Source organism: Cervus elaphus, chromosome 6, assembly GCF_910594005.1.
Source record: "Cervus elaphus chromosome 6, mCerEla1.1, whole genome shotgun sequence".
NCBI classification, from domain to species: domain Eukaryota; kingdom Metazoa; phylum Chordata; class Mammalia; order Artiodactyla; family Cervidae; genus Cervus; species Cervus elaphus.
Window position 1 is genome coordinate 29646454 of NC_057820.1, and position 13390 is coordinate 29659843.

The following is a 13390-nucleotide window of genomic DNA, read 5'->3' on the forward strand; positions in this document are numbered from 1 at the left end:
CCAGCTTTCTGTCACCAGAGGGTCAAGAGTAACCTTTTGTCCCAATGGTGCTAAATGACAGTGATACTTTCTTTTAAATACTGAATGACAAAAAAAGGTAAAGGTATCTCTAGAACCTAGTTATCATTTGACAATACAGTTCCAACACCTCATAAACATGCTCCCACTTGAGCAAAAGCTAAAATTAGTACAGTTCAACTGAGGAACACTTTCCCAATGTCTAGCCACTTAGAATTGTATTTTTTGGTATAGTTTGGCTCTCACTATAATCTGAAACAAAAATTCTTTTTTTTAAATTTCAGTTCTTGATAAATTGCCATTTCTCAAATTAAAAGCTTGAAAAGGTTAAGAAAGGATTGATTTAAAGGTTGAGCAGCCTGACAGATAAAGACTCCTTTGGGAGTCCTTACAAATCGGGTGCAGACACAGCATCAGTACCCCAAACAATGCTGTGCTCCAGTTGAGAGACTTCAGTTTTGACAAATCGGTTTGTTGTTCACTGGCTCAAAAGTGCAATTTCTAAGAGTTGAAACTAAGGGAACCAGCGGAACATTTGGCAGGGTTTGAGGAAGGGCTAGGGAGAATGGAGCCAGGCATATGTGAGTAAAACCTATAACCAATGGGGAGTTTTTAAACAAAGAGCTACTTCAGTAGTTAAATCTAATGCTACAGGCCACCAGCAGACAGATTCTCTAAAGAGGGGGTCATACTGCTGCCCATCTGTCTGGAACATGATCTGGGCGTCGAGACTCCAGAAAAGTTGTCATAAAAGAGTTTGACGCCTCCTACTTCTACTTTATTCTATGTTTATACTGAATAATAAGAAAGTATTTAAGTTAAACCCATTAACTATCCCTACAAAGAAACACACAAAAATTAATACCCAATACTACAACTACTAAACTATTCTCATCAAATTTCAGTTTGAGAACAACAGGAGAACTTAGGCAAAAAGATAAAAACAATAGTAGCAATAAAATAAGACCCAGTCTTTCCACTGCAAATAATAGTAATAAGGCCATCTGGCTAAGAGGTTCTTAGACTATTACCCAAATATGTTTATTTACCTTCAAACTCCTGCTTTTAAGTTCTAATTTCAGAAAATCAAAGTAGCACTAATACATATGATAATAAACCTATAGAAATTGGCTCTGATTTAGTAATCAGAAATGATGACTATGTTTATAAAAAACAAGAACAGCTACAAGCAACCATCACACTGTTAAGATGCTGACAACAAACTAGATATCACTGCTACATGGAACTACAATTTATTGAGCTAGAACTTTTACATTCAGGATAAACTATCCTCCCAACATGTCTGAGGTATCAGTCTTAAACACAGGATCCATGGGGAAATAGATTACTATCACACTCATACCATACACAACGGAGTATCAGACTGCTTTCACCCTTATTATGGCCGAAGTGGGGGTGCACACATGCTCAGGAGACGAGTAATGGAGGCTGGATGACAGCTGGAGGCCAAGCCACAAGAGAGGTGTCAGGCAGAGTTAGGAGAATCGCTTCAGACAGAGAGGTCTGAACAACTGAGTATGCTGAGTGTAAGAGCCACGCTTCTCACCGACAGAGGAGGAAGTGAAAAACGTATAAAGGGATGAGACTCTGAGGAACCTCATGCTCAGAACTGCAAGTGTTAGTGTGAACTCATTCAATGCAGATGAACAGACATCGAAAAAGTATTTGGATTTAAATTCGTGTGGGTATGGGTTTTTCTAGCATTGTCCAGTGAGAGGGCCGGGAGCAGCAAAACATCTGCAGTAATGAGGACACCTATCACCTAAACTCTGGTTCCCAAATACTACCCACTGCTGGCTAGAACCAAGGGCCTCAGGGAAATGGTCAGTCCCAGGGTTGAGGCATGGAAAGTATAAGATAAACCTGGAATGTCTGATGGTGCCAAAAGGAATGGAGTGCTCAGAGAAAGACAGGAACGAATCAAAGGGACCCAGAAGACAGCCTGAAGAGGACTCCCACTAGCCAAAACTGAGATAGCCTGAGCACCAAAATAAGCTATGGTCAAAATTAACTCATTAGATAAAATAGACACCCATGAGCCCATGCTGATATTAAAAAATAAGCTAATTAATGGAAAGGATAAAGGCTCCCTAACAGTAAAAATGTCAAAAAATAAACATAAAAGCAGTGATAGAATGAGAACATTGTCAAGCATCATAATAATAATACAGAAAAGAAATTTCAACAGATATCAGAACTTGTAAGTGAAAATGGAAATGAGGAAGGGGATAAGGTATATAGTCTCAAAATAGCTCCTAAAAAATATTAATTATGACCCTTTGGATTAAAGTCTGTCAGGCTCCTCTGTCCATGGGATTTTTCAGGCAAGAATTCTGCAGGGGTTTGCCATTTCCTCCTCCAGGGGATCTTCCCAACCAGGGGATCAAACCAGAGTCTCTTGTGTCTCCTGAATTGCAGGCAGACTCCTTATGCATAGAGCCATCAGGAAAGCCCTGCTTCAATACCTCCTAATCAAATATACAACTAAAGAGAATTATTACATGTGTTTTCATATATCCAAAACTCTAAAGGTACAAGAACTCTTCAACCACATCAAGAAAAAAAAATCATTAATGGTAAAAGCAATCAAACAGTAATTATTTTGCACTCAGTAATGTAAAACAAATGCCAACTCTGTATCAGATGGTAAAAGTAAACCAAGGCCAGCCAAGTAGTCACAATTCCCAAAACTATAGTTCTGAAAACATGACCAGACTGACTTCAATTCCCTCTGCAAAACAAGCATACCATATTTAATTGGGTTGACAAACAAAAAAACTGTTATGTAACACTTGGTCAACCGACACTCAAAGTGATGCTGCAGTAACATACTGACGTAAAAAATTCACAAGTGAAAAACTTGATCTATGCACAGTAGAGATCCATTTGTATATTTTTAAATATATACCAGCAAAACATGACGGAAAAGATTAGGAAGTGATATCACAAAATACAATAGCTATCTCTGAAGGTGCAATTATAAGAGATTTTGATTTTCTTCCTTTTCTTATCAGTATTTTGTGATTTCACCAAAATGTGTATTATTTCTACACTAAAAGTCAAAAATAATGTTAAAGTATTATTTAAATTTAAAGGTTTCTATTGTCTCTTCCACCATTACATTCTTGATGAACCTCAGAAAACAGTCCTAACAGTATGAGATATTAATACCTGGTAATGGAAAACTTCTCTGAAAAATAAGGCCCATCTGAATACCACCTTTTTATATAATTTTATCAATTATAGACAAGGTAGTATGAGGCAGGTTCTCTGGATTGAAACTGCCAGGATTCAAATTCCAGCTACCCCACGGACTGGCCACATAATTTTGAGCAAATTATTTAACCTCTCTGTCAGTTTCTTCATCTGTAAAAATGGGGTTCCTATTTGTTATTAAACTACTTATTTAAAGCACGTAGTGCCTGGTACATAGCACTTAGGTTATTTTACTCTGAATTTCTTTTATAGGTAAGGATGTTCAGGTACTAAAATCAGTTAAATCATCTGAATGAAAACAAAGACGCTGGGATAGGTGGGGTGGAGGGGTCTTTGAAAGAAAGGAGAGAAGAGAGAAGCAGAAGAGACAGATGGAGAGACAGATACTAACACAGCTGAAAACCTGGGTCCCCTTTCCTAAACTGATCTTCTTTTGAAAACACAAATGGCAGTTGTCCACCATAATGCTTAATAAATATTTCTTTCCTTTCTTCCTTCCTTGCTCAACCTTTTTGTTTCTTCCTATACAGAAACAGGTTTGGCTTCTTCATTCACATTCCTAAACCACCCTTCCTATGAATTTCCATTTTAAAGTTAACTATATTTATTTGAACTCTGTTCCAACTGAGTAGTCTTACATTAGGAAATTACACCTTGGGGGGCTTTCCTGGTGGCTCAATCTGTAAAGAAACTGCCCTCTATGCAGGAGACCCGAGTTCAATCCCTGGGTCTGAAAGATCCCCTGGAGAAGGAAATGGCAACCCACTCTAGTATTCTTGCTTGGAGAACTCCATGGACAGAGGAGTCTGGTGGGTTACAGTCCAAGGGGTCACAAAGAGTCAGACACAACTGAGTGACTTTCACTTCATTTTTCCTAGTCAAATGTTTCAGTGGAATTATATGTCAGAAGAGACCTGTAGTCTAAAAATGCTAGAAACAAAGAGAACACACTATATATTAATACTTGTTGAATGATACTGTTAAGAACTCACTCTGATCCTACATCTCCCTGAATTTTATACTCATAAAATGTCAGGAGAGGAAAAGCCCTAAATCAAGAAAACTGTGTTGATTCTACCCAGGCCAATAATTAGACAAGTAACCCGAAGTTGGGATTTTGCCACTTGAGCAAGATGAGGGGAGTAGGCTGTGTTACTGAAAGATCCCATCCAGGTCCCAAATTCTACAGCCTCTTGAACAAACCTGAACAAAATGGAGAATTCACGGGCAATTTCATGCCTCCCTGATGCTTCCTCTGACTGAAATCTCCCATTTCCCCTTTTAGAGAACTCCTGTTATACCTTCCATTCATCATTTCTTCCATGAAAGGACAGAACAAAATGCTCTGTTTTCTCTGGATCCCTGGGCTTGCATAGCATCTCTTACAGATGACTATTTATACACTGTCTACCATTTCTGGAGTCTCACATCTTGCACAATGCCTAGCACACAGCAGGTGCTAAGGATGTGTTTAAAGATTTGAGTCTACAAAGTTAAATTAGGTTCCTGTAAAGTTTTTGTATGCACCATCTGGGAGTTTAGCTAAATTTGAAGACACACACAGGCCAATATGGAGCACAACCAAAGCTTTGTCCCAGTCAGATTCATATATGAAGTACAAATTTACTCTGAGCCATTTGTATAAAAGCTACACAAAGGTATCACTGCTGCAGAGTGTCTAAACACCTCCCCTGAGGATTACCTAAAATTACTTCACTTCCTATCTAAAACATCTTTATCAGGGACTTTGGCCCATGGCACTTACAACCTCCTACCATACTATAAAAGGTACTGATGATCAGTGTTTATGGTCATTTACCAGAAAATAAGCTCCACTAAAGCAGGAATTTTCATGTTTTGTTCAGAAATGATTCCCAGTGCCTATACCAGTGCCTGCATATGAATGAGTTTTTTAAATCGATAATTCTTTCCTTCTGTCTTATAGCCTGCAAAAGTTACAAACCATCACCTTCATATGCTTATCTCACATTGCCCTATTTCCTCACCTTCATCCACTTATGGCAGCTTTACAAGCAAGCTTCCAAGAACTGGGGAAAATATTTGTATTTAACTCCTGAAGTGCAGCTTTTACTTTACTTTCTCTGCTTATCTGCTGGAACAGAAATAAAATCCAGGAAACTATACCAAATAATGAATAGATAATAACCAAAACTTTGTTCTTTCACTTCTGATAATTATCAATATTTCTCTACTTCATATTTTAAAACTACTAGTGGATGAAAATCAAAACCAAAAATTTTAGATTAACTTTTTTGGACAGTCAAGCACGTGGACAAAATACTTTGAGAATTAATTAACTGCTACATGTGACTTGACTGAAAAACTGTGTTCCAAATTCTTGTTGTTTAGAAGCTAATTTGTGTCAGACTCTATGTGACCACATGGACTATAGCCCGTCAGGCTCCTATGTCCATGGGATTTCCCAGGCAAGAATACTGGAGTGGATGGCCATTTCCTTCTCCAGGGGATCTTCTAGATAGAGGGATCAAACCCATGTTTTCTGCTTGGCAGGCGGATTCTTCACCACTGTGCCCCGTGAAAAGCCCATGTACTATATACATTAGCTATGGCAAGATTCTTTTTTATGATTTATGTAGCTAATATGCTTCAGGAAAATGAACTTGTCCACAGCATTTCTGTAATTATCAAATACTGAGCCACAGAAGAGGAAGATACTACTGTATTTATACTCAGAAAATACCACCAAAACTTCCTCTATCTCCTGGTTTCAGCCAAATATGGTTCTTCCCTGCTTCAGCCAATGTTAGCTATGAGTTCTCAGACACAAAGGCCCATCAGAAGCAGTCAAGGACATCATCTACACTGCTATCTCAAAGATGGCTTTTAAATTCTTGAAGAAATCAAACATCAGCAATGTAAAAAAAAATACTTAAGATGAAAAGTTTCAAGCTGAGATGTTTGGACATGTTGACTGAAACTAAAATAGGAAAGATTTTTATGAAGTCACTCAGTCCTCTTATCTAGTACTACCTCGCTCACAAACTCAGAATCAACTTCCAGGATGAGCCTAAGAAAGACGTTTCACAAGCTCAAACGTGTTAAGGCAGGTTGACACAAGCCAGGCCCCTCACTACCCTGTGCATATCAGAAATACTAGCAAGTCTAACCTGCCTGTTAGCCTCTGTGATATCTCAGTTTTGCTTAAACATCCTAAAAAGGATTAATATTCTAGATATAAGCTTGTGAAAATAAGGGTGACTTAAATTCGCAGGATTCAGGTGCCAGTGTGATAATGAAAAATCATGGGAGGCAGGAAAAGAAAATTGGGACAAAAAAATAAACCTTTAAATGCTAATTTTCTCCACAACAGTAAAGGAGCACATGGGGCGGGTTTCAATCTCCGAATTTTTACTAGCTTTCTAACCACAGATTAAACAGAGGTGAATCACAACCAAGCCTTCAAAAGAGAAGTCCCCCAAGGCGTAAGGTCTTGTTTTCAGAGGACCTGAGGCTTGTCTGCGGCCACCATACTCCCATCCAGCCACCCCATCTTTCTGCCCATCCGCCTCAACTCGTCTGCAATAAACGATAAGTAAGGGAAATAATGACCAGCACTAAATGTGACGCGGAGTTGGCATTTACAAATGATTTGCAAAACAACTCCCCAGGGGACCTAATCAACCCAGGGCACACGACCAGACCCTATATGGTGGTTGTCTGGAAAGATAAAAGCCCGTGCTCTTCAGGGGAGCACGCGGAGAGGAGGGGCACCTCGAGAAAGCCAGGCGCTCCATCCCCAAGACCCCAGGCTGTCACCAGGGGATCCCGACCCGCCAGCAGCCGCGTTAAGTGTGTTACAGCCACGAGACCTGTCGCCGCAACTTACCCACTCCTAAAACCTACGAGGGGAGTGAAAAGGATCCTAGGGGGACAGGTTAAAGCTCTATCTTCTGTGCTTGGGATACAGGAAAAAGCAACGGACAGGGGAGATGGAAACAGGCGACCCTGCACGTCTCGGGGACTGGTCACGCGGAAGAGTGGGAGGTATCCCTGTAGAGCGTGCAAACAAACGCAGGAGAAGAGCTAGAGGAGAGGACGGGGTGGTGGAGAAACGCGGCCGCAGGCATTGATCGGGGTTGTCGGGACTCGGGGTCCGGGGATAAAGAGCTTCCTTGGGGGCTGGAGATTCCCCGCGTGCTCGAAGCCGGCCCGGGAGGCGGCAGCGGTCAGGCAGCGCGAGCGCTCGGGACAGGTTCCCGGAGACCTGCCCGGCGCAGGGCCAGGCGGGCGGGCGGGGGCCGCGGCCCAGGTCGCCTGAACAAAGCCGGCGCGCGCGGGGCCTGGCTACTCACAACAAGAAGCTCATGTCGGCCGCGGCTTGGGCTGCGGGCTCGGCGGTCGCGGGGCCTCGGGACGGCGGCGGCCAGGCCTGGAGAGCAAAGAGGAGGAGGAGAGGATGAGGAGGAGGCGGGGAGCGCCAGCTGCTCGGCGGCCGCAACTTGTTTGGCTTCGGTAGTTCCAATGGCTCGCAGAGGGGGCGGAAGTGGGAAGCGCACGGCTTGAATCACTCAATGGGAGGGGAAGGAAAAGAAGGCGGGGAAAGGGCCGCTCGCCTGCTCCCCGGAGAAGGGCCGCCGCGCAGCTCCCCCACCTCCTGGTCCCCAGCCCCTCGCTGCTCCCACCTTGTGAGCTCTCGCGAGAGCGGAGGACGCCCACCCCGCCCCTCCCGCTGCGATCCCCTGGTCCCCAACGTTCCGGACACCTAGGCAGCCGCAGACCACGCCCCGCCAGTGCGGGGTGGCTGCCCGGCCGGTCGAGGCCAGTCCACCCCGCTTGAGGTTGTGGAGGTGGCAGAGCGCTCCAAGCTGCTTAGCTGGGTGCCAGCGATCTGGAAGGAAGTTGGCTTCAACTCTGGGATGTCAGGGTCCTGCACTGAGGGATGGAATTGCCTGCAGAGTTCTGCCCACTGTGAGTGCCCAGATGAAAGGCTGTGGGGTCTCTCTGCTAAGTATGTAAAAACAGGAGTGAATTTCATCTGGTAGGAATGGTTTGGGTGTGGTTCCGCCCGAAGACAGGAAAGGATCTAAGTGGGTTGTTTTATGGGCATATTTAAAAGCCAGAAGTAGGAGATAGCCAGGGTCCAACATTGTCTCTGCAGGAGAGTGGGACTGTCATCAGAAGCTGGGAAATCTGCTGTGGTGACATACTCAAGGTATGTTGAGCAAATACTGTAGATTATAAAGCTCTGACCTGGGTGCCTTAACTATGTGAAATGCAAGTTCCTCTGTAAAGGGGACTGAATTCCTTCTAGCTTCTAGAATGTTTTGTACATCAGAGTACTCAATGGCAATAATGTGCTTGAGCCACATAAATGCTTAATGGATGTTGTAGACTGATAATCAGACTTCCACAGCATTATGAATTTGGGTATCCATTTATTTTACTGAAAGATGTCCATCTTCTTTGCTTACGAGATCCATCAAATCTACGAGTAACTTTTCAAAGAGTGAACAAAACTTAAATTTTATATAGCTTGTAACCCACCTTGGGCTCTTAGGAGGACTTGAAGGAGATGCCAGTATGAAATGTGTTCTGTTGACTTTATGTACTATAAGTTTGGCATGTTGATAAAGCAAACCATTTTTAAAAACAAGAAAATATTAGTCAGTACTATCTGAGGAACAGCAGAGGTCACTGGAATTATTTGAAAAGATTTAAAGGAAAAATGCTGGAAAATAGGGAAAAGGAGGCATTATCTTACTATAACAAAAATAATGGATTTATGACATAAAAGCCCTGTGTTCTAGATTTTGATATGATACAGATTTACTATTCAATTCCTTAAGGGTCTTCTGAAAATAAGACTTGCACTACCAGATTAGGATATTATCTTTTACTTTGGGAAGAGTAAGTTTGTAAACCTATTAGAACAACAGTTTCACCCCCTTTAAAATGAGGAGGTTTTGGATTATTACATAATCTCTTATTTATCTTCCAGTTCTAAAATTCTGTTATGCCAGGGACATCCTTTAGATGACTGGCAGACAGTTTCTATCTGCTCCTTGGTTTGGTAGACTGGCTTATGTAGCTGTGTTTTTGGTGTAACTAAATATAAATGAATCCTATGACTCTGAATCAGTACAATGATTGGCAAAGGACAGAATCTGCAAAAATACCTGCTGAGTTTTTCTTTATCATCCCACTAGGAGAATTGCCTGAAATTAACAGTTTATAAAACTTAGATGTATTGGTGGTAAAAATGAGAGAGGTGTCATGTTAGTGATACATAATATAATTTCAGAGGTTGGGCATTTAAATTAAACAGATGACTGTGACTTAAAATTATTCAGCACTTTAAAATATTGGGCAATCTAGAACCAAAGAGAGGGTATATTCAGATAGAGATTTCTAATTCAGCTTTCTCCTTCACCAATCCATATTGCATACTACTATCTTCCTAAAATTTCAATTTCAGGAAGTTACTCTCCTGATCAGAATCTTACTTTGCTTATAAATCTGTGTTTATGAAGCAAGATTATTAAAATTTGTATTTTATCCACCAGTTTCTCAAAGAATTGGACTTATGAGTAGAATAGAATGTAAGTGGGTATATTCCTTAAAATATGTTTTTTTAAAGGTATTTATTTATTTGCTTAGCTGCACCAAGTCTTAGTTGCAACACTTGGGATCTTCGATCTCTGTTGTGGCCTGCGGGATCCTTAGTTGCAGCATTCGAACTCTTAGTTGTGGCATGTGGAATCTAGTTCCCTGACTAAGAATCGAACCCCATGGTCCCCTGTGTTGGGAGCACAGAGTCTTGGGCACTGGACCACTAAGGAAGTCCCATGCCTTCAAATATCTTTAACTATTCAAGTTAATTTCTTACTGTAATGAACAAGTGCGTGTCCAGTGTGTATGTTAGTGGCTCAGTCATGTCTGACTGTTTGCAACCCCACGAACTGAAGCCTGCCCGTCTCCTCTGTCCATGGAATTCTCCAGGCAAGAATACTGGAGTAGGTAGTCATTCATCTTATATTTATATATAAACAAACAAGATACTTATAAACTGTGGTAAGGTATAAAATAAACAGAATAATGTGATAGACATTAATGGTAAAGGAAGACGATCTAACTTAGATTGAGCAGTTTTGTTGAAACCTGAAAAAAGGGAAGGAGCCAACCTTGCAAAGAGCTTGGGAATGGTCATTTTCTGGTAGAGGGAATAACAAGTACACATGCCCTAAGATAAGAAAGAGCTTAAAGGTTTCTCAAAACTGACTGGTTATGGCCTGGGCACCCTGAGCAGGAAGAGTGGCATCAGATAAAGATGGACATGTAAACAGAGGGCTGGCTGGGGCTCACAGGCTTAGGTAAGACATTTCAGTTTTATTCTAAGAACATAGAAGAGTCATCCAAGAAGTACAATAATAAGAAGGTAAATAATCTGAATAACATTTTGTTTTATTTTATTTTTTAATTTATTATTTTTGGCTGTAAAGCAAGTCTTATGGGATTTTAGTTCCCTGACCTAGCCCCTCAGCAGCGAGAGTACAGAGTCCTAATCACAGGACTGCCAGCGAATTCCCATCATTTTATTTTTTTAATTTGGAAAAGCTCAAACATATAAAGAGGGCAAGAAATTGGTGTAATGAATCCATCACACAGCTTCAGCAGTTATCAGCTCATGATCCTTGATTGACAATTTTATTATTTACTTTTTTTTTTTTTTTTGATTGACAATTTTAGAAAGGTCACTCTCTCTTCTTGTGGAGAATGCTCTAGAGGATGCCAGAAGACTATTGTAATAGCCCAGTTGTTTCTCAGGAGTTGTGACGTGGTTTAGGGTAGCGACATTGATAAGAGAAAGAAGTTAATAATGTGAAAATGAACAGCACTTGGTGATTGATTGATTGACTCTAGGGATTAGAGGAAAGAAGGAGTCAAAGACTACTCCTGTTTTTTTGTCTTTAGTAACTGGCGGGTGGTGCTGCCGTTTATTGAAATAGGGAAGATCAGAATCACAATTTCTGAGATGAAACTAAAAGTTCCATGTTAGATGTGTTAGCTCTGAAATGTCTTTTAGACATCGAAGTAGCCATGTCAGGTAGAGCTTTGAGTGCTGTGTAAAACCTGGGGAGAGATCTGAACAGGAGGTAAGAATATAGGACTCCTCAATAAGCAAATAGTATTCAAAACCTTAAGGTAAGCTTCCAAATAGGGATTTATATGCCAGATAAGAATAGACTTAGCAAAGTGCTACCTGTAAGCACTAAAGTTTCTTCTTTCATCTCTTCCCAAATATTTCAGGTTTGTTTGTTTGTTTTAAATCTCAGGTTTTTGATGAACATTTACTTCCTCTCTATCAGTTGCACTTATATTTTCCTTTTTTCTCAAGGTGAGGGTTTATACAGTCTTAAAGAAAATGATTCATGATACCTTTTAAATAGCATAAGTTAATCACTGCCAGTGTGTTAATATGTTACTGTTCCTAAAGAAAATAACACCAGTTGCAGCCAAGTTTTCAAATAGTAGATCTGGGGAAATTTTTCTCCGTATGGAAGTATTTCAGTTTTAAAAAATGAAATAGGAATGGTTGAATTATTATTAGAATGTCACCATTTTGCAACCCCAAATGGATCTAGAAATTGATCACCAGTGGCTTGCTGGTATTATAAGAGAGAAAACCACACTTTATGTGTGTCCTAACAGAAGAATATATCATCACCTGTGAGGAAGTCTTGCCAACAAACTAGAAGCTGAACCTGGTCAAGCCTCTATGATGAGATATATTGAATTATAGGCAATACAGGGAACAGAAGAATATGGTGAAGAACATGTTAAATTACACAACATGGAGGCAAGCAGCAAGTCCAGACTGTGGGGAAAATATGCAGGACCTAATTTCTTCAACAAATGAATTGCAAGGAAAAAATACAGCTGAAGAAACTTAGAGGTTGAAAGAAACATAAAAGGCATATCAACTATATTCCTTAAAATATGTTTTTTTTAAAGGTGTAATGTATATGTTCATTTGCATCTTGATTCAAACATGCAATCTCAAAAAGAACAATAGCAAATGTCTATGTCATTTATAGAGAATCAAAAAATTGAAACATTGGCTATTTGATGTTACTAATAATTATTAATTGTAGTGATGATGTGTCTATATTTTTTAAGAGCCTTTATTTTTTAGAAACGTGTACTGAGATAATTGTAGATGAAATAATATGTCTGGAATGTGCTTCAGAATAGCATGGGAGGAGGAATGGAAGTAGGAGTTGTTACAGATGAATTGTTAAAGCCAGGTGACAAGTACATGAGGAGCATTATACTGTGGTGTCTTTTTATTTAGTTTTGGAATTTTCCATAATTGCAAGAAAATGAACAAATAGCAAGTCTCATTTAGAAAAGGCCTAGAAAAAGTGTTACTATTAATGGGGATTTAAAATTGTAAATGTTGATATAGAAGATGACTTTTTGGATTAGAGAGTTCCTTCCTTGCCCTCACATTAGCCAGCTTTTTCTACTCATAGATCTTCATGACCCAGATAATCACGATGGTGTGATCACTCACCTAGAGCCAGACACCCTGGAATGTGAAGTCAAGTGGGCCTTAGGAAGCATCACTACGAACAAAGCTAATGGAGGTGATGGAATTCCAGTTGAGCTATTTCAAATCCTAAAAGATGATGCGGTGAAAGTGCTGCACTCAATATGCCAGCAAATTTGGAAAACTCAGCAGGGGCCAGAGGACTGGAAAAGGTCAGTTTTCATTCCAGTCCCTAAGAAAGGCAATCCCAAAGAATGCTCAAACTACTCCACAATTGCACTCATCTCACACGCTAATAAAGTGATGCTTAAAATTCTCCAAGCCAGGCTTCAGCAATACGTGAACCATGAACTTCCAGATGTTCACCTGGTTTTAGAAAAGGCAGAGGAACCAGAGATCAAATTGCCAACATCCTCTGGAACATCGAAAAAGCAAGAGAGTTCCAGAAAAGTATCTATTTCTGCTTTATTGACTATGCGAAAGCCTTGGACGGTGTGGATCACAATAAACTGTGGAAAATTCTTCAAGAGATGAGAATACCAGACCACCTGACCTGCCTCTTGAGAAATGTGTATGCAGGTCAGGAAGCAACAGTTAGAACTG

The 13390-nt window shown here is 40.5% G+C and overlaps 2 protein-coding genes across 3 annotated transcripts in view; one reads left to right on the top strand and one right to left on the bottom strand.

Annotated features, from left to right (window-relative positions):
• Positions 1 to 7882, bottom strand: part of MOB1B (MOB kinase activator 1B) — a 57276-nt gene extending 49394 nt beyond the window's left edge. Inside the window, exon 1 of the mRNA XM_043906532.1 lies at positions 7590 to 7882. Within this exon, the coding sequence (XP_043762467.1) occupies positions 7590 to 7603 (14 nt within the window). The 5' untranslated portion in view covers positions 7604 to 7882. The remainder of the gene's footprint in view (positions 1 to 7589) is intronic.
• Positions 7883 to 7910: 28 nt separating this feature from the next.
• The window catches only part of GRSF1 (G-rich RNA sequence binding factor 1), a 48001-nt gene continuing 42521 nt past the window's right edge, over positions 7911 to 13390 (top strand). For both annotated transcript variants that reach the window (XM_043906530.1, XM_043906529.1), the window contains exon 1: positions 7911 to 8205. Coding sequence is in view for 1 of the 2 variants with exons in the window: in XM_043906529.1 (XP_043762464.1) it covers positions 8154 to 8205 (52 nt within the window). In the remaining variant the exon portion in view is untranslated. The remainder of the gene's footprint in view (positions 8206 to 13390) is intronic.